At 40.1% G+C, this 20,936-nt stretch overlaps 1 protein-coding gene across 1 annotated transcript in view; it reads left to right on the plus strand.

Annotated features, from left to right (window-relative positions):
• LOC102294068 (dolichyl-diphosphooligosaccharide--protein glycosyltransferase subunit STT3B) overlaps window positions 1-20,936 on the plus strand; it is a 100,461-nt gene that overhangs the window by 48,622 nt on the left and 30,903 nt on the right. Inside the window, exons 3-4 of the mRNA XM_005927662.3 lie at window positions 3,601-3,888; window positions 17,582-17,647. Of these exons, the coding sequence (XP_005927724.1) occupies window positions 3,601-3,888; window positions 17,582-17,647 (354 nt within the window). The remainder of the gene's footprint in view (window positions 1-3,600; window positions 3,889-17,581; window positions 17,648-20,936) is intronic.

Genomic DNA, 20,936 nt, shown 5'->3' on the forward strand with positions numbered 1-20,936 from the left:
GGCAAAACTTGACCCTCGATTTTTCTTTATGCAAGCAAAAATAATTCCTTTTTCCTTTTCATCCCAGTTTTCTAGTGTTTGAATCGACTAAAATGGAGAACAGAGAAAAGGAGATTCTGTGATTTATTAATGATATAATCAACAAATTGATAGCAGAAATAATTGTTCAGACCTTTAAGTGTGCCCAGTGTGATTCAAGGCCAATTCAGTTTAGTTCGATTTAATTTGGTTATTTGCAATTAGCGTATTAGTTGAGCTGAATATTTATTTTCGTTGCTGCCCCTGTAATATGTAATAAACAGTGGTGGCTCTGTGGCAGTGCACGCTGGTGTTTGGTGCCTAAATGCCCATCAGTAACTTGTGTTCATCATTAATGGAGCTTGTTAATGGCCACATTACCTCCTGTTAAATCTCGCTGAAGTTTTGACCTAATGAAATGAGAAATGCAGTGCTGTGCAAAAGTCTTGAGCCCATACTCTTTTCTTTGTTTCCAAGGAGCCAGAGGCAATACTTCTGGGCTTTTTGAAGGGCCTTGTAAGTGACCATTTTTAGGGGAATGGGTTGTTTTTGACCTGTGAATCAGTGAAGCTTGAAAAGATACTTTACTCAAAGGATGAAACAGTGTTTTGTACATACACATAATTGACAACTTGGCAAAGAATCAATTTTAAATTGTATCTTTAGGGAGTTTGTTATTAACAGCCTTCTACAAAGGCTGCTATAAAGGGCGTCAGAGGACCTCGTGTCCTTGAAGTCATTGGTCTGTCTGATGCGCTTGTAGTAGTGGAACTCCCACAATTGGTCATGCCAGAGGCTGCTTCCCATAGTGAAATACCGAGGAAGGCTTGAAAGAATCGCTTTAGTTAAATATACAAAGAATCTACAAAATGCCAGAGATAACAGTTTGAAAATACTTTTTTTGTGCTGTGATTTTATACTTGTCAAAGTTGAAAGTTTGGCAGTCCAAAAAAACTCTATGGCAGATGAACAGTATGTGAAAGACATGTCCTTTAAAAATCGGGCAAAAAATTATCCAGCAAAGACCTGACGCAGGACTTTTCACTGATCAATCTACCATTCAACGTAGCTTCATCTGAAATGGTCTAAGTGGAAGGTCGGCTGTTAGTAAGTCGTTCTTAAGGCAGGAAAGCGGGGAGAAAAGGCTGTGGTGTGCCAAATTACACAAGAACTAGATTGGTAACAGGTTTTATGAAGTGATGAATCCAAATTATTAGTATGTACAGAGAAGGTCAGGACTAACAAGGAATGTTTATAGCTGTCTATAAAACACGGTGGAGCTCTTCCATGGTCTTTAGCTCCAATTCAGCCAGTGATGTTGGATTTTTTTCAAAGTTAATGGAATTCTGAATGTAGAAAAGTGTGATCAGATTTCAATCCACCATACAGTAGCACGTTGCCAATGCAGAAAAAAGCATACCTGGATAGACGAACACAAAATTGATTAGTATCAGTCATGGATTGGCCTCCCCAGAGCCTGAACAACATCATCATCATGACTGAATTGAACAAGGAGAATTATTCCTGAAGACTACTTAAATAAAATACAAGAAAGCCTGTCAAAGAGTTTGGGCTGCGTTGAAGAATAAAGTTATTCATATTATACAATAAAGTTATCAGATATCGACTTTAAAGCTCGATTAAGTTGTACAAGCTCTATTTCCATGTGTGTTTGCGCATGTTACAATGGACCTATTTCCCATTTTCCTAGAAAAATATAAAGAAATAAGGGGTAGCTCAAGACTTTTATACAGTACTGTACTTTATAGCAGTTGAGATGATGTAGTATTAGATTAGTTAGACAAGCCTGATCAGTAAGTAGTGTGGTCGCTGCTATCCATGATGGATAACAGTCAGTTCAGTGACTTCCTCTCCAACACAGCTTCAGAAGTGTACGGTTTACGGCCAATCACAGAGCCAGCCTTCATAATCAGTTTATCTAGTCTGTTGCTGTCATCAGCTCAGACTCTGCTCCCCCCAGCAGACCACAGCAAAGTACGCTGTACTTGCCACAATCGACTGACTGGACAATATCCATCATTTTGCTGCACATATTTAAGGATCTCAGCTTGCTTAGGTAATAGAACTTGCTCATTGGGTGAGGTAATAGAGCTTTCCTCCCTCTTTTATGCACAGGCTCTGTGTTGGCCTGTTGTTGATATGGATGCCCAGGTACTTGTACTCACCCTATATATCAACATCATGCCACAGAATAGATGTGGGTCATGTAACTGTCCTCTTTCTTCTCTAACTCTTCTAAGTTTTTCCTCTAATGTTTTTATATTACATTACATCCGAGTCCTGAAATGTTATTCACTTGTGACTGAAAAGCTAGTCACACAGCATTTCCAGAACAATCATTGCCCAGACAATTGACTATTGATTACACAAATGATTATATTTTTGTTTTTCTCCTGTGTAAATATTACAGAACATTCACTACAAATCGGTAAAAGTGACAGTTTTCCGAATTGAAAGCGGTTTCATTTTCCGATCAATACCTGATGATAACCTACACGTCAATTCTCCATATACCCGCTTAACAGCTGGTTCGCACAGCACACAGTCTATAAGATCGACTGTCGTGTGGCGTCTACGTGCGTTCGATGTGGTACGAGCCCACGTTAAATCTTCTCGCAAGCAGCTTAAAATTATTCACGAGTTACGCCTTCCATTTTCCCACAATTTGTCTGAACACACAGCAGACGGAGACGTAGATTTTTGTATGCAGCGCTTAATTAGTGAGAGAATGTGGAAAATGAACACATTAGAGCTGCGATTCACCTCAAGTCATTTAATCTTAAGAGAATTAGCAGCTTTCACTAATACAACGAGTATTCCCACGGCGAGAGGCTCGCACTGAGGGTCGGGGAGGGAGAGGTCACATTTGAACATCTGTTCAATGGGAGACGAGAAAAGCCTGATGCCATCCCCCGTCTGTTGGAAGCTATTGGAACCATTTTTAATTTGGCTTCTGATGTTGATTTAATTTTAGTCTTTTGATCAAAATGTGCGTTGTTTTGTTTTTTTTGTAACCTTATTTTTAAGTAAATCCTCTAAGGGTTTTTAGGATACAGCTCTGACTGTCGTCGTTGCGTAAGGTCATCACGACTACAGGTGCTGCTCTCATCTGTCCCAAGGTTTACAGAAAAGGCAATCCATACCTCTCTACTCTCCAGTGATGGAACTAATCAACTCTCTGCACTTTACTTTTCCCTCTCTGTCAACATGGATAACATCAGAATAATGCAGCACATACCTGGTCGTTTCAGGAAAGGCAGTGAGCCTTTGTGAGTGAAATCTATGTGTTACTCATGAAATCTGCTTGAGGAAATTAAACCTCTGTTTAAAAAATGTTGGGAGGTTAAGTGTAGTTTTCTTTGGCGCTGGCTAAAATCTCTTTGGTAGGCGCCAAAAATGTGTAAAGGGGGAAAAATAGTCTGACTTAACAGTGTTCCTTTAACTTATGTTACTATAGATGTTGAGGCTTCTCTGTTCTGGTTTTATTTCCTCTTTGCATTTCTCACAAACTCTTCTTCTGTTTTTTTATTTTATTTTTTATTTTTTAAAACCTTCCCTCAGGTGTACCCAGGGCTCATGGCGACTGCAGGCCTTATCCACTACGTGCTCAACATGCTCCACATCACCGTCCACATTCGTGATGTGTGCGTCTTTCTTGCGCCTGTGTTCAGCGGCCTGACCGCCATCTCCACCTTCCTGCTAACCCGGGAGCTGTGGAACCAGGGTGCCGGGCTGCTGGCAGCCTGCTTCATCGCCATCGTCCCCGGTTATATCTCTCGCTCCGTCGCCGGCTCCTTTGACAATGAGGGCATCGCCATCTTCGCCCTGCAGTTCACCTACTACCTCTGGGTAAGTTCAGACTTAAAAGTGCCGTAAGGAGGAATCTTATTGTATAGAGGAGACAGTTTAAACTTCTTTGTGAGGAATCAGATTCATGCTCACTCTTTTGGGAGGATTTTACCCACAAAAGTAGCCCCACTTTCAAATCGTACTTTTCATAGATGTTGAATTATTTATCCACAACCTTGAAAGGCATGCTAGGCTTCTTTGTGCACCACGTGAAGCCCCGGAAACGACATGCTGCACCATAAAACCTTCACAATATGATGACCTTTAAGAGTAGAATTGACAAGATCTCCCTTTTAAAGGTTGAATATCTCCTCTCCCAATTTCCTTTCCTTTTTAAAAATGCATGAAATGAACGGAGTGTTTGTTCATAAAGTGGCTAACCTTGTTTTATTTAGTTTTTTCCCCCCCCCTGCCTTCAACAATTTATTTTATTTTTTTACTTCAATAAATGCGGCCTATCCTTGAGCTAACAAGGCAGATGAGAAGAGTCTTTTGTTTTGTTTTTTTAAAATACAGCCTGAATGTTTGCAGCAACTGCATTGCAACATATTTTCCACAGCAGGTGGAAGGAAGAAGCTTTTCAAGTTGAAAGATGCCTGAAACAGACTTTACTTTCAGTCTATCCACTCTTTCAGTTGCATCAGCAGCTGCCTTTCAGCCCTGCAGCTTTCTTACTAAGAATGCATCTCGTGTGCCTTTGTATACAAGCGTGTGTTTGTATTTGTCTGTGTGAAAATGAAGAGCTCTGCAAACAGTTTTTATCAGCATTCACTTCTTCCTTGTTATTGCCGTTGACCTTGACAAGTACTGCGGATTTTTTTTCCCTTCTGTATTGAGCTGAGTCTGTTCACTGACTTTTCCCCTGCTTTGCTTAAACTCATCCTAAGATAGAAAAAATTTAATATTTCCAGCTTATTGAAAATGGAAGTAATTGTGTCTTTCTCCATAACTGGGTTTCTCTTGACATTAAAGAGCTGAGCTGAGCTTCTATTGGCCACATAGAAATACAGCTTAAGAGCAGATGATGGAAGAAGTCCATGCAAAAATGATGTTATGTAGCAAAAGATGGAATTCAAGGTTAAAGTGCTAACGGTGATGAGAGAGGAAGGGGGAAAAAATGCAACAGACACGTCACAAAATTAAATTAAAGTCATGAAAGTGGCATTATGTAGTCCTTGCTATATGCTTCCAACATATCAGACTTGAAATACATCCCTGTTAGTCATCATTCTGCTACGAGGAACATAAAATTCAGGGTCAGTCCAGTTTTCAGTGCTGAGTAGAGAATTATTGGAGAACAGCTGCAGATTCTTTGAAAGTGTAAATATTACGGCCTTTCATTAGCACAAAGTGAGCATACAGTGCTTCCTGTTCATACAGTATTGTGCCATCCCACTGAGTCCATAAAATTATTTTCTATTAATGAAATCACGTAGTGTTCCTGTGGACTGCAGGGATAGAATATAAAGGCTGCAGGCTACAGAGAAGCAGTTGCCCACCTCTGCAGTTAACCTGTGCTGAGCAGGTGTCCAATAAAAATGGCGGGGTATTTTCAGGGAGGACAAATTTAATATTGTAGATTTTATCAATATAAAAGTGATCACTGAAGACACGGAATTGATTGGAAGACAGTTTTAGCAGATAGCAACTCTTACAGGCCTCTGTTTCTGCCTCTGCTTGCAAATCTTTCTCTCAAATATGCATGGGGAAAGGGGAAATTGAACTTACCCTACTGCTTCCAAAGGAACTAAGCGGTAAATAACAGGTTCTGCTTATCAAATACAGTCAGTGAGTGCTCATCAGCTGGTGTGAGCACCTCTATAAAAGCAGATGTTTTGGCAGTTTTTGTCAGATTTTTTTGCAATGCTCAAAAACGGCAAAAAAACAAAACAACAAACATATAAAAAACACCCAGGAGCTACATCTCAGACTCTGCAGGCTTGAATGTTCATGTTAAATGTTAAAGTTCATCACAGTGCAGTCTTGAACTGTCATGTCGAACAAGTCATAGTTGTTCAGCCGCAAAAGAGTGAACAAGTATGGCTCGTTTCGACGGGTTGCCAGGCGATGTGAGACTGATAAAGAGATGCAGAAAATGATTACTTCAAGTTATTGTGGCTAAAGGTGGTTTTACAGGTTGCTGAATCATCGATGTTTTTCTTCGGCCTCCATCGACTACCACGAAAACTTGCTCCTTGATGAGTCTGTCATTTGAAAGCGTTTACCATGGCTGGCTGTAAACCTAAGCAGCTATAACGCACAGTGTTTGACAGCATCATTAGCCTTTATCCTTGAGTTTTTTAAACATAAATTAGACAGCATAAATGATAACAGTAATGTAATTACAATAGCATCCCAGGTTTAATTCATCGTTGGGATTCTCTGTGCATTTCCTTTGATTCTGCAGCACAATTTACTTTGGCAAATGACACAGGGGTTTCTTTTTTTCTGCTTAGAAGCTTTGGTATTATCTAGAAAGATTACTACATGATAGAATGCTACAATCCTATTGGGGCCAGGGGACTTATGCATATAAGCCACATGTCTATTATTGACTGACTGTAGCTGCGAGATTGTAGGAAGATGTAATTCCTGGCTGGTTCACGTCCAGTATATGAGATTCACAGAAATGTGGCAGACAAATGTAACATATTTATATAACCAATTTATTTAGAAAACCCTATTTTTCATTATTTTGGTGATGTAATTCAACCGCATGCAACTGATTTAAAAAAAAAAAAAAATGTCTCCATGGCTCAAAGCTGCATACAGCCTGCAGAAGTCACACAATTATGCAGATGCGAATTTGAATGCTGTACATCGCTGCACATAAAGCGTTCAGGACAAATGTTCGGTCTCAGCTCACGCTGGCCGAGTCAATTACTGCACAGCACAGTAGCAAGTTGAGAGGCTACTGTTAAACCTAACCCCCCCCACACACACACACACACACACACACACACACACACACACACACACACACACACACACAATAAGCGCAGAAGCATGTGTTCCTGAGCATTGCAGATATGTAACTGGTAAACATGTCAACCAAGGTTGTGGGTTGTTTTCACATTGGCTCTGTGTGCATGAAGGAGTTTTATTATTCTGTAAATGTGTTTAAGTTATAATGGACACATTTTTAAGCTAGTTAACAATGTTATACTTTTTTTTTTTTTTTTTTTTTAGAATCAGTGAAATTAATGAATTCACACTTTATTTTGACAGATTGAACAGTAAGGGTTATTAAGCTTATGAGTAGCACCCTGCTTGATTTACAATCTCTTTACATGAGCTTGAATAAATTCATGTGGAGAGCCTGCATACCTTCAACATAATCAGCTTTTGCAGGTCCTAAACTGAAATAAGAACATTTCAGGTAAAGTTGCTGGATCTGCCATTCATAATTTCCAAGCAAGCAATTTCCATGTGCTTTAAATATGCATTGCATTGTTCTCCACTCAGTGCTGTAGAACGCCTGTATTCTCCTGATGGCAGAACCATTTGTGCCACAAAGTTTGGGCGAATAAGTCAGAATTGAGGTTGTTATATTCACACCAATGAGGCAGATGGTGCCTTTCTTTAAAATTAGTGGTGACAAAAGGTGCCATTACAGGTAATCTAAAAGCAGAGCAGGCAGCTTGTTAGGGGCCTAACTCTGTAGCCTTGTGCCAAATGTATATTACCTTAATGGAGTTTAAATGTAGATTTCCTTTTTATATACTGCAAGATGTTTGGTCATGCCAGCCAGCACTAATTTCAGAACAGTTTGAGCAAATGTTAAAATGACATCTGGAAGTCACTTTGAATTCCGTGTCCACCTTGAATACCGTGCGTCTACTAGAGAGTGAATGATGACATGTTTGTCGTCTGCAACTCGTGCACCCCAGATGGTGGACCTCAAAGAAGTATATTGGGAATGCCTGCTGAGCTGTTGGGTATTCAGCTGTCTGTGTTTGCAGTGGAGTGTAATATAGGCCCACGTTTTTGGTGTGTTTTTTCTTTTTCCTTTTCATGTCATTGTTTGCATGTTGAGTTTTAGAAGCATCTGGTCTTAACTGCGAGAACTTTTCAACTTTTGCTTTTCCCCCCCCTTTTTTTTTTGGATTGTCTCTTCGTGTTTACTGTTTGATTTATTCAGAATTTTTCACAGACCTCAACTGCAAAAGGCAACAGGCATCCAATGAAAGCAGACTTAAAAAGATAATACTATTTCAAAAAATGCCTCAAATTTATGTTATTACAAACATGGAGCTTTTTTCCCTTTCATCGTGTGATTTATTTGCTGAATAGTACCGAAACCTAGCGTTAGAAGGGCTAATGAAACTAGTGCTTGTAACCTTCCTCATACAAGGTCAGTTCAATTAGTGATGAGAAAGTGCTTTTACTGAACATGCCACAGCTAATCTTCAGCAGTAATGGTAGGGCACTGTCTATTTATGCAGTTTTTAATTTTTACCTTCAAGGTTTGTGTTATACTCAAGTGGAAAAACATCTTGAGCCGTGGAGGCTTTTATCCAGGTAGAAGTAGCGATGCAGGTATTTCATCACACCGTGACTCAGTGCCGTGTGTCACAGTGTAAGAAGCCTGGCAGGGAAGTTGCCGCAGGCTTTGAAGGGACCTTTTATCCATCCGTGGATTTAGCCATCCAAGTTTATGTCACTTTGTCAAATCATGTATGGATGAATCTGTCCGTGCGGTTTCAAGGTAGTATGGGTCACTATACTGGAGCGTGCTTGCGGACAGCTCTGTGGCCCTTTTTTGAACTCGCTCGCTGTCACTGATCTGGCAATGCTCCTACAGTTTAGTGTCCAGGTGGCTGCCTGAGCTCTGCTGTTGTGCCTACAATTTAAATCCCAATACAACAGCCCTAGCTGTCTCTGTGTGTACCGGCTCAGCAGAGTGAAACTGAACTGATGATTGTTGCAAACACTGGGAGCGTTTACATCCTCAAACATGCAGTGAGTGTTGGTAAACCAAACATATTTGGGAGGTGTATGCACACATGTGTACAGGCTTCCGTGTGTATTTTAGAGATACAGCAGGTTACTGGCATTTCTTTCTCTTCTGTAATGTAAGGTCTGAATGCAGGCTATGGTTTTTTTGGGACCAGCATATAACACCACACTCATAACATTTTCTCAAAAGTCAGAAGAGATTAAATTTGAACCGGGCGGTATATCCTCATATTATACTGTCGTCATGCATAATGTGATGGTGCTTTAAAAATCTAATGCCAGTGAATGGGAAAAACAAAAAAGGTCCCCTGGGGCTTTTCCAAGCTGCAAGCATAGATGGTTTAAAAGATGGACACGGTTACCAGGATGTCATCGTTTTTTAAAGTTGTGTTTTGAACCTTTTGAGAACCTTTGGCGTTTGACCTTTGGCTGTTTCGCTTTTTTAAAAAAAGAAGGAAAATATGTGACGAGCAGGGGTTATGAAACGACATGTGAAACCAGTGATCCTCCATTTTGAAAATAAAGTAAGTAAAAAGTAAGGTAACATTTTATTTGTATAGCACCTTTCAAGATGAAAAACACAAAGTGTAGAACAAAATGAACTAAAAGCAAGTTTAAAAACACAAGTTTTTAGCTTTTTTTAAAAAAATTTTTTTTAAAAGAGACCACTGAGTCCACAGATCTCAAGCTCAAAGGGAGAGAGTTCCAGAGTCTGGGGGCCACAGTTACCTTTCGTTTTCAGCCTTGTGTGATGGACAACCAGCAAGCCCCGATCACATGACCTCAGGGACCTGTTGGGGAACACAGTATAACAAAGCTATATAGTGCTGCAGAGTTTACGATTACGGGAAGTCATTCACAGGAGATCTGAGTCATAAACTCTTTTGTGATGAATTTTTTGTTAAAGCTTTTAGCCATTAGATGGTGGCTGTTATGATAAATACTATTATAATATAATAAGACTTGAATATTTCTAATGGCCTTTTGGACAACGTAGACGTCAACTTTAGTTTTCTGAAATTAACCAAGTCCCCGTCCCCAGTAATTTGGTGGTAGCTTGATCCCCAGCTCCTGTATCTAAGTAAGAGTAATATAACACTATATAAATTAGTCCATCAACCATGTGCTAAAGTAGGGGAGAGTGGCGCACTAACTAACTTTCCAACCTTACCTCATAGTGTAGTTAGATCGGTTACATGAGTTAGACAATAAAACAGTTAGGTGGCATGATGTGTTGCACACATCGCTAAACAGCAAGATGTGTATAGGTTCTAACTAGGGCTGTGCGATATGACCAAAATCTCATATCCCGATATAAGAATTCTAACGATATAAATCACAAAAATGTAACATTTTCTGTAAATTCTGTGAATCTCGGGCAGCTCGACTTGCGGGAAGTGTTTCCAGCTGCGCGTCATGTAGCTGGAGTCGAGTGTTTTAACCGATGCATGAAACTACATTTTTAGACATAAGTTGTAACGGCCGCCGTTTTCTTTGTGAGTATTTATTACACGGCGTGCTGCGGGGAAAAGCCTGTTCTAACGTTTGAGTCTAAGGTTTATTTTTTAGCACCTGGCGGCTCTTTTTTTACTTCTCATCCGTAAATAATCTGCTCTTTCACGTGATTCAGTTTATTTTGAAAAGTCTCAACAGGATCTTGAGCTTTATTGTGAAAGGTTTATGTGGAACATAAACAAGCGGACACACGATGCTGTTACCGTCGTTGTTGCTAACCACAACGCATAAAAACAGGCGCTTGTCCGTCAGTAGTGTGGTTATATTAAATATAAGAGAAAGAGAGAACTTTAAGAAATTAATATAGCCACTACAGTGACCATCAAAACGATGAAAAAATATTGCCGTAAACAGTTTATTTTGCGACACCACGAAACAAACGATAGCGTAAAATGCAACGATAGACGTTTTTATATCGTCATCAGATATATATCCTTATATCGAACAGCCCTAGTTCTAACCTGTCTGAAGACCTGCTTGTCAAGTTGACTGGTGATTGTAAAGTGTCTGGTGGTTATCTGTCTCCCTGTCTTAGTCCGTTTGGAAACATAAATAAATAATAAACCCAACACCCACAAACAGTGTGCCCCTATGAGAAAGTGGAGCCAACGGTGAGACAATCTCAATGCATGAAAAATGTGAAATTCTTTGAATTCCACAGGAATAAACTGGTACCAGATAAATGTTGAATAGCTGCGTCATAGTGCCATCTTAGGGGTAAGAGGTTAATTCCTCGACCTGCGCAGTGCTGTGCGTTTTGTTTTTATTTTTCCTGTCATATTTAATACTTTTAAGACTTTCTTTGATCATCTTGTTATTTGTTAGGAAACTCCCTCAGTAGCATTGTTAATGCATGCTCCAAAGTCATGACGGTGGAGCAGAAAGGTGTTTAAAAAATGGCAAAAACATCCTGACCATGTTTTGTTATTTATGTTCAGGAAGGTTGCGCTCAGGTCGCTGCTACATTTTACCCCAGTGTATAACAAATAGATACTTCATTGCCTAAGACTAAGGTTATTTAGATTACCTTGTTTTGATTGTTCTTTGTTGTTCACATATCTACTTATTTTTTATGAATTTTGTTGTTTATCGCTATTTATTTGTCGACCTCATTAGAGATGGGAATCTGTTCTCGATTCCCAAGAATTCAATTCCTTGGAATTATTAGTCAGTGTATGCATTCCATTTGTGCTGGTGCAACAATCAGTAGATTTCAGTTCGTCTGGCGGAAGAGGAAAATGGAGGCGCAGTCTTCTGTCTACAGCAGGGATATGGACATTTTATTTATATTTTATTGCTCAAAAGGACAGCAGCACTATGGTAAAGTGCAAATTGCATCCAGGACAGAACTGCATTAGACTGCTAACACAACTTTGGCTCTTTGAATGCAGACCCCAGCTCAGCAGACCTTCAACAGATAACTAAATCAGTGAAGAGCAGTCAGCCTGAAGCCTCTGTTTCTACTGGTTGATATTTTTAAGTAGGATCACTCTGGCGATCGCTTTAAGGTCTCTTTGTGCTGGTTTGCATCTTTGCTTTGTGCTGTTGGCTTTGTGTTCATACATAAATACTAAGAGAAAGATCCTCATGTGTCCTCATTAGAATAGCGAATGCTTTAGGGACGATAGCCTAAAGGTTTTTGTAGATAAATGGTAATTATGAGTGCACTTTAGGTCATTTTACGAGGAAAAGCAAAAGTAATCAAATTAATGTTATACTATGTATAACATACAATTGTTAGGGAGTAATTAAGTAACGTACTGGGTGGATAAGCTACAAATTAATTGTCCTTTTTTGAGATCAATAACTTTATCTTACCAGTAATCTGAATCAATATGCCACAAAATGAATCTTTTTGCATCTTTTTAAAGTCTTTTTTTGCATCCACAACTATTGCCTTTCAGCGGCCTTCATATAGGATGCAGGTATAAGGCACTCGCTCATTGGCTTAATTTTTCCAACCTAGAAGTTAAAGGCACGTTTTACATTCAACAAACATCACAAAATAATTAGTGACGTAAATAAATAAATAAATAAATAAATAAATTGGAGTATTAAAAGTTGGACAGTTTAAAAAAAAAAAAAAAAAAAAAAAAGATTCCTCCAACTGGCAAGCTGAGTAATGCTAGCTAGCCAGTTAGTGCAATAGTTATCACTCTGCACTCTGTCAGTACATTCAGCAAAGACAGATGGAAATTAAACTTGAAGATAACATAAAAATAACTGGTGACCAAAAGAGGAGCTGTGTCGGCTGTTTGGAAGTTTATCAGTAAAGCCAACCAAGACAATGTTTTTTGCTTCAGTCCTGCTTCCTCTGCTTTTGTGCTGGATTTTGACTGCAGCCAGCGGCTATGGCAGCTCCTCACACACAAGATAATATGCTACTCAACGGTAACAGGTGTTTCCCCCCCAATGACTGAATAATTTGTGCCACAAAGTTTGGAGAAAACACATCCAATATGTGGACACATCCGATATGTGGTTCTTTGTCGCGTCACACAGCTCCAGTATAAAAGCATTAACACTAACGAGCCATATGCTGACTTTAAAAACAGTGGCAACAAGTGAAAAGCATAACGGGCAGCCTGTTAACGAATAGCCTCCTTATGTCAGATGTGTGATCATTTGTATGGTTGTGTAATTTTGTGTACTTTTTTTTTAATGTTGACAATTTTTTAAAATATATTCTCAGAAAAAGGGCTACTAGAGCTCCCTATGTAAAGACCTTCTTATCCAAGAATAGTAGTAGTAGTAACAATTCTGATATACTGTAAAACCACCAGAATCTTTTTTTGACACAAACTTTTGGCCTTACCGTCCAGAGCTAGATTAAATGACTAAAAACAAAGAACAAATGACAATGATTTTATCAGCTCATATGGGGCTGTAAAAAATGACATCTTTGAGAAATCATTTGACTTGCTAATAAATACTGAAATGAAATGGCAAAGAAAAAAGAAGAAAAAAGAAAAGTTTAGCTGAGATGAGTTTAGCAGAAAAGACTGCAAACTCAGCAGAGAGCTGCAGTCGAGTGAATATTTGTAAGAGGTGAGCTTGAGGTGAGCTGTGGCTCTGCACTGAATCTGGATGAACTGCATTATGGCATTTTTAAGTGCTTAAAAAGAAGGCAGGTGGACTTTTTGGTTTCTAAAGAAGCTTCTCTTCTCATCCAAGAATACTCTGCAGGTGTAGAACAAATAATGAGTCATCCCCCAGGTATTTAACCACTAGTGGGGGGGCTGTCCCCTTAGAGCTGGTCTAACAGGAACAAATGATACTGATTAATCACCAAAGCTGTGGGTCAAATCACCTGACCGGTGGTGAGGGATCTCAAGACTGCACTGTTGGTGGCTGACAGGTGGTGACTTATGACACCACCACTGTTCACCAGGAAGGATACAAAGAGAAAATGGGTTACCGTTCATGGACTGGGCTGTGCTTATTGAGATGGATCAAAGTCTCTGAAGTTTATCGGAAGTCCACACACAGAACAGTACCTGTTCTTTGACTCCCACCACCCTCTAGAATACCAACATGGGGAAACCAGGACCCTACAACACCAGGGAGAGAAAGTTCACTCATTATAGTATGTTGTGGAAATGGACAGCTGGAGAGCCACTGGCCAAGAAGTCATTCCTGTTATACTTATTTGAAGTGCACCACTTGGGTGGAAAAAATAAATAAATAAAAACACGCGGGAATGCACATGTCCGCACAGACCCTCGTGCTAAATGTCTCATGATAAAATTTACATCACTGGGACCATTGGGAACTTGATAAGAAGTCAACAACCCTCAGCACCCTCATCCAAGGGGACATCGCCCACTAGGGTTTAAATACCTGTGGCTCTACGTCAATTAGAAGAGGGAAAAAAACATCTTGGATGCGAGGCGAAACTTCGTTACACACGTAAAGAAATCCGACTGTCTTTTCGAGGAGACAACTGGATTTCTGGATGACTGAGAACCTCCACAGACATATTGCTTTATTGCATACTGCTCTACCTTCTTAAGTAATGCTCCTCAGATCGGTCTTTCCTGAATTAAATTATAAGAAAAAGTTTTTAACAATAAGAATGAAAACAATGAGTCACTGTTTAAAGAGCCTTTGCCAAATCATGATGTCACACCTTCTAACTTTCCGAGACTGGTCCAAAAACTCTTCCATAACCATTTGTTGTACCTCAGCTTTTGTATTAGGTTGCGATGGGGACATCTGCTTGTTTCTGCATCATTATAATGGTCTTTTGTAATCTTGTGTGTATGGATGATACATCTTCAAGCAAGGCAGGTGTTCCTCCTGGCACCCCTCACCTCTTAAGTTGACGTGTTATCAACAGAGCAGTGCTATCAGGGGGGGGGGGGGAAATCCCTCTGCACTCACCTAGTACAATTCAGTCCTCCAATCTATTTGGCAAGGGCCTCGAAAAACAATCATTCTGGCCATGCACCACTGCCTCCCATTATCAGTCTCATTTACCCACATTTGTCTCTTACATTTTCCTTTCCTCCTCCTCCGTCTTGCTTCCATCTTGTCTCCCTTTAATTGTCTTTGTCTTTCTTTGTCCCTGCCATTGTTGAGCTCTTGCTTTGTTCTGCTTTTTCTCACCTCTTCCTTGTTCTGCTCGCCTTACTTCCTCTTCCTCTGTTTTATTTGCTGATTCCTTTTTTCAATTTCTGTTTACTCCTGTCCTCTCCACTCTGTGGTGGAAACTCGGAGCGGTTCCCTCCAGTCCTACCCAATCTTCATTAACAGACTCCTTCATTTCATCTGCTGCTAACCCATTCAACACCACTTGTTTAATCTCTGTTTACCCCCACCCTTCCCAAACCTAAAACATACACACCCTCACATAATCTATAATTGAATCCTTCACACACACTAGAGTCCCAGCATGGCTAAGATGCCAATTTGAACAGCAGCACACGGTTGCACAGTCGCCCTCTCTTGTTCTGACTCCCATGTCCTCTCCACAGATGGCTATAACAGGAATTTCATTCTTTTTCTCAGTATCCATTTAATTAGCTGGACTCGAATCACGCGGTGTAATGTTTGTCTTCACAAAGGGAGTGCAATAGGGGCAGGGGGAGAGGCACCAGTTGAACACAATTTTATACATACATTTACAGCAAAAGGCTACATGCTAGCCTTGGCCCTGACCCGAAGGAGAATGTTTTCTGAGGAGAGTACAGCAGCTTGTACAGTAACTACTGCCATTCTTTTCTGCTACAATGCTTGTTTTCATTCAGAAACAAAGAAACGTAGACTCAGCGTGGAGCCATTTACAAGATTAGTGTTGTGTTGTGGTGGTTCTGCCTTTGGCAGTGTGTGCTAGTTTTTTTTTTTTAAACATTCGCATAAATTAGTAACTAAAAGCCTAATATAACAGAATACAGTTCAACAGCTGTATTTAAAAGTCCCTTATCAGCAAATATTTGATTTGCAAAATACTTTGATATGTAAAATATTGAGAATTATCAGGAACGGCTGCTTCATTATGGCAAAAGAAATCAACCTGCAGCTGTGTGGCAGTATCCTTCTTGTGCTCTGCAGCCTCAGCAAGTCTGGCATGTTAGCATATGCTGCAGGTTCTGGTTGGAGCTGCCCTCCAGCTCTTTGTGGAGCTCCAGGGCAGAAGAAAGGGTATCAATGCCAACTGGAGTCCAAGATGCTAGAGAAGGGAGAAGATGAAAGGACCGGAGCTAACTGAACTTTGAAAATAACTCCAGATGAACAGAATCCAGTTTTGGGGATTTCTTTACCTGGATGATTTGAGCATACTTTGTCATGTTATCTTAGAAAGGACTCGAATAACTACACATCTGTGACACGGTTAAATGCTTATGCTAGCTCACTACACAAAGAAAAGAGCAGCTTTACTGTGACAACACAACAACCCACTTACTTCCATAAAGTTCATCTTTAGTTCTTCCAGAATTGTTTTGATAGATGATTAATCTTTGAAATGGAGTATGAGTATAAAAACAAGTGATCATTTTAATCCTGTACTGTTTTTTTAAAAAATTGGCTTGTGTGTCACACTGATTTTAAAAAAAAAAAAGTGTCGCTCTTTGCTGCTTAAAGTGCTTTTTATACAAAGTCTCTCTCTTGACTTGACTTAAATTATAGACCCAATGAGCTTGCCAAAAAACAGTGTAATTGGGCCGTGGTTATTACTGGATTGTGGGTTTAAAAGAAGAAAAAAAAGGAAGATAAATGGGCTTGTGGTGGGATTAAATCAATGATCAGGGCATGTAATATTAAATCTGTCTCATCTCTCATAGTGCAGAAGATCTCATCTTAATTTGTTCTGTCATGCCAAGCCAAACTGCACCACGAGGCTTTAAAATATTGTCACTTTTCCCACAAACAAAGCTAAGATCTATCTTCTAATGGATGAGATTTATAATCAGATAGAGCAGCCTGCCCCATCTGCCAAGTAAAGAACTGCTCGAGGACTGTTAATTTTTTGCATTTGGGTTGATTGGCTGACCAATGGGCTGGCTAGCTTGAGGAGGTGAGACCACCTTGGTCTGGCAGTTATCGATTTCCCCCATTTTCAGCTTATCTTACGCGTTGCTGGCTACGATAAAGCTTCTTGACAACATCGCACACTGCCGTTCTCCCTGGTAGTCTCTCTGAGATTGATCATTTTAAAGGTCACTGTTGAATGCGTTTCTGTTGTGAAGAGTGTGTGTGTGTGTGTGTGTGTGTGTACTTTTTCTTTTTTTAATGTAAATGTGTACTCTTACTTTCTGTGTCACCCCGTGGCTCGGAAGAAGAGCTTGTTTACAAGATGTTGCCTCTGGTCTACTCTGAACCAGCCTTATCTCTCTGACGGCAGCTGGCTGTTCCATATCGGCTATGATCATTGCGCTGTGATTATTAAACTTCTTTCAAGGATTAAAAGTTATGTATTTTTAGCACTTTCAGCCATACTAAGTGTACTAAGCTCCCTCTTTTTTTCTTTTTTCTTTTTTTACACAAGCTTCTGATTTGATGGTGTTTCAGCAGTGAATAAAGCAAATAAAGTAAACCAGCAGGGCATAGGGCTGTCTGCACTCCATGCCCACATATCATATTTTTCTGGTGTATTCTGAATAGTGCCGAATGTCATTATAACAGAAGGTATACATATCCTTTTTTATGTTGAATTATACATGGTCAAAAAACTGCTTTGAGGCTTGAATTGTTTTCTGCTCTCTGTTTGTCCTCTTAGGTCAAATCGGTGAAGACGGGCTCCGTATTCTGGACCATTGGCTGTTGTCTGTCCTATTTCTACATGGTAAGAATATTTTGCATACAAACTCAAACACAATGGGTAACTTAGTAGGGTTCTGACTAATTTAAACCTGCAAAACTGATTGATGCTAACCCTCTTTAGTATGGTTTTTTTTTTTTTTTTTTCATTTTATAGTGAATAAAATGCATAATGCATTGTGTCTCAAAGTCATTGTAACAGGCGTACTTCCTGTCTTCTAACGACCATACAGTGTAGTCGATAATAAAAGTAATTGGAGCCTAGTGCAATTAAGATTATCAGTTCTGGTTCCAGGCTTCTTAATAGCGACTCTTGACAAACAATTTCTTTCTATTTCTTATCTTGCTATTTATTACTATTGGATTTTTTTTTTTGCATGACTGCCATAACATCACGATCATAAAATCACCTATCATTCCAATTTTTGTGCTTCAGTCCTTCAAAAATGTAAACTAACATGTATGCAGCAGCAAATTTGTTAGGTACGCGTGTTCCACTGCCTGTTAAATATCTAATTACTCAATCACATGGTGGCAACTCTGTATATTTAGGCATGTAGACATGGGCAGGATACCTGCTGAAGTTCAAACTGATGCAGTTTGAACTTGGAGTTGAAAATTTAAGTGACTTTAAAACAAGTAGTCTGAGTATTTAAGAAACTGCTGATCTGCTGGGATTCTCCCCCACACAACCATTTGTAGGGTTTACAGAGAATGGCCTGAAAAAGAGAAAATATCCAGTGAGCGGCAAGACATTTACTCTGGGCGAAAATGCCTTGTTGATGCCAGAGGTCAGAGGGGAATGACCTGACTGCTTCAAGCTAATAGGATAGCAACAGTAACTCACATAGCCATTCGTTAAAACCAAAGTGTACAATTGTTTAAATACCTGAATATTGCTGGCCACGTTCATTCGTTCATGACCACAGTGTACATCATCTGATAGCTGCTTTCAACAGGATAACATCACAAAGCTTGAATCGTCTCCAACAGGTTTCTTGAACATGCTCAAATTGCCTCCACAGTCACTAGATCTGTTCAGTAGAAGACCTTTGGAATGATGTGGTGCAATTGTAGATTTGCATCACTGATGTGATTTGCAGACAAATCTGCAGAAACTCTGTAATTCTTTCATGTCAATGGAAACCAGAGGCTGAGGAATGTTTCCAGCAACTTGTTGAACCTGTGCTACAAAGAATTAAGGCAGCGGTGAAGGCAAAAGGGAGTCCAACTGCGTACCTGAAAGGTATACCTAGTATTTCAGGAGTCTATATTATATATGAAGCAACTTCCTAATAGAACATTTCACAATAGTTGCGCTAGAATGCACTGGTACCGGTGGATTCTGAGGAGACATTATGTTCTCATGCTGTAGCATGTGCTTCATCCTGGCGGCCAGACTTTCTCCCTGCTGTGGAATAATTTTCTTACACTGCAGCTGACGTCTGTAAAGTGCTACCTGCGGCTCTTGTCTGCGATTTCTAAGATCCTTGAATACTATATTTAAATACGTGCTGATTGAACTGTTCAAAACACAGAAGGTCCTTTGCCTTTGGTTCATAGAACTAGCCTGTCTTTCTTGGCATGCTCGTGTGTGTGTGTGTGTGTGTGTGTGTGTGTGTGTGTGTGTGTGTGTGTGTGCGTTCTAGTTCGGGAGTGGGCGATAATTTAAGAGAGGAAGCAAAGAAAGAGAGGAGCAGAGATGGTAGCATTGGAGTGGCTGTCCACTCAATCTAGCAGTCACATGGTGTTGCATGGAAACTTGGAGGGACGGTTTATCCGGTGTTTCCTGCCTTATTTATGAATCCGGGCACAAGCTCATCCAGGGAGTTGATGACAGGGATTAGATAAAAAGACGGTCCAAGCACAGTGCGTCAGGGACAGATTGTTTGCATTGTTTTTCTTGGTGTGTGTGTCACGGTCACGAGTGCCTGTGAAATCTCGGGCTTCTGGCTCATTCCAGACTAAATCTCTGTGGCCATCAGTGGGAGAGATGTCAAATGAAACAGATTACCAAAATCCAGCTTCATCGATCAGACTCTGTCCAGTGGGTGTGTGGACAGATAGGACTACAGAGAAGAGTAGTGGAAGGGTGAATAGACGAGAGAATGGAGACAAAGGGATGGAGAGATAAGCAGGGGGCAAAAAGATGGTGACAAATACAGAATGATAAGACACCACAAGGAGAAAACATTGCGATGTTCTAGATGGAAGGGAACACTGTGTCTCCATGCTTCTTTCTCCTTATTACTACTTCCTCTCCTTCACACCTGCTCTCTCTCTCTCTCTCCCCCAATGTTTCTCTGTACTGTCTGCAGCTAACCTCCCTCTGCAGATGACACTAGGTTTGTACATCTCCAACAACACCAAGGTCCTAACAGCACCCGCTTTCTCATATTGCACACAAAGAACTGCAAACACTGGCTAACCCGCCTTTATTTATTTATCTTTAACCCACTATATCATGTGATGCTGTCAGTTTAATCAGGAAATAGCCAAAACTATGTTTTCCCCTGGGGCTTAATTGAATGTGTCATTTTCAAGGCATATATGGAGACAGAGGGTGAAATCCCCTGCCTAAATGTTGGTATAATCAGAAGAGAGGGGGCAGAGAAGGATGAGATTAAGAAGAGGATCTGAGCAGTTGGAAAGACTGATGGACGGGAGCCACAGGAACCTTTCTGGCAGCTGTGCAAAATCCTCCTTTCAACCCTCCAGCGGTGAGGCTGGAGTAAAGGAGGGAAAAGCTGTAGAGAGCAAAAACAGATGCATGCATCAGCTGCGCTGTCTGCTTGTTAAATCCAGAAGCACTGGCTTATTCTTACTTTTAAACCCTCCTATAGTAAAGAAGCCTGTAATTTCAGGGCATGTCTGCAGCTCCTTCACTTAATCAGGTATTTATTTCTTGTCCTGAATGCTAGGGCTGTACCTGAGTTTTGGATTATGTCAGTTCACTGCATTGTCAGTACATTTAGCGACTTTATAGTCCTCTTGCATTATTTTATTTTTCTATTTGAAAGTGATGAGCTGTTACACTGATCCATCATCTCCAAATGACAGAAAATTGAAAGATTACATTACTGTGCAAGGTGTATAGCTGTCCCTCTTAATATTTTGCTTCCAGTCAGCCAGACTTGCTTGGCATTTTGAGGTTAGTCTTGAGTGAAAGTTCTCTAGGTTTTCTGAAGGTTTTGACGTTTTCCTTTGGACATTAGCTGCTTTTTCATTCATACCTGATCATTTTCAGATGAGCACATGTGTATTTCTTTGGTTTGTGTTTAAGCCAAAACACTGACTAAAATCATTCAAGCATC

Source organism: Haplochromis burtoni, unplaced genomic scaffold, assembly GCF_018398535.1.
Source record: "Haplochromis burtoni strain Fernald_Lab_line unplaced genomic scaffold, NCSU_Asbu1 Contig_90, whole genome shotgun sequence".
NCBI lineage: Eukaryota > Metazoa > Chordata > Actinopteri > Cichliformes > Cichlidae > Haplochromis > Haplochromis burtoni.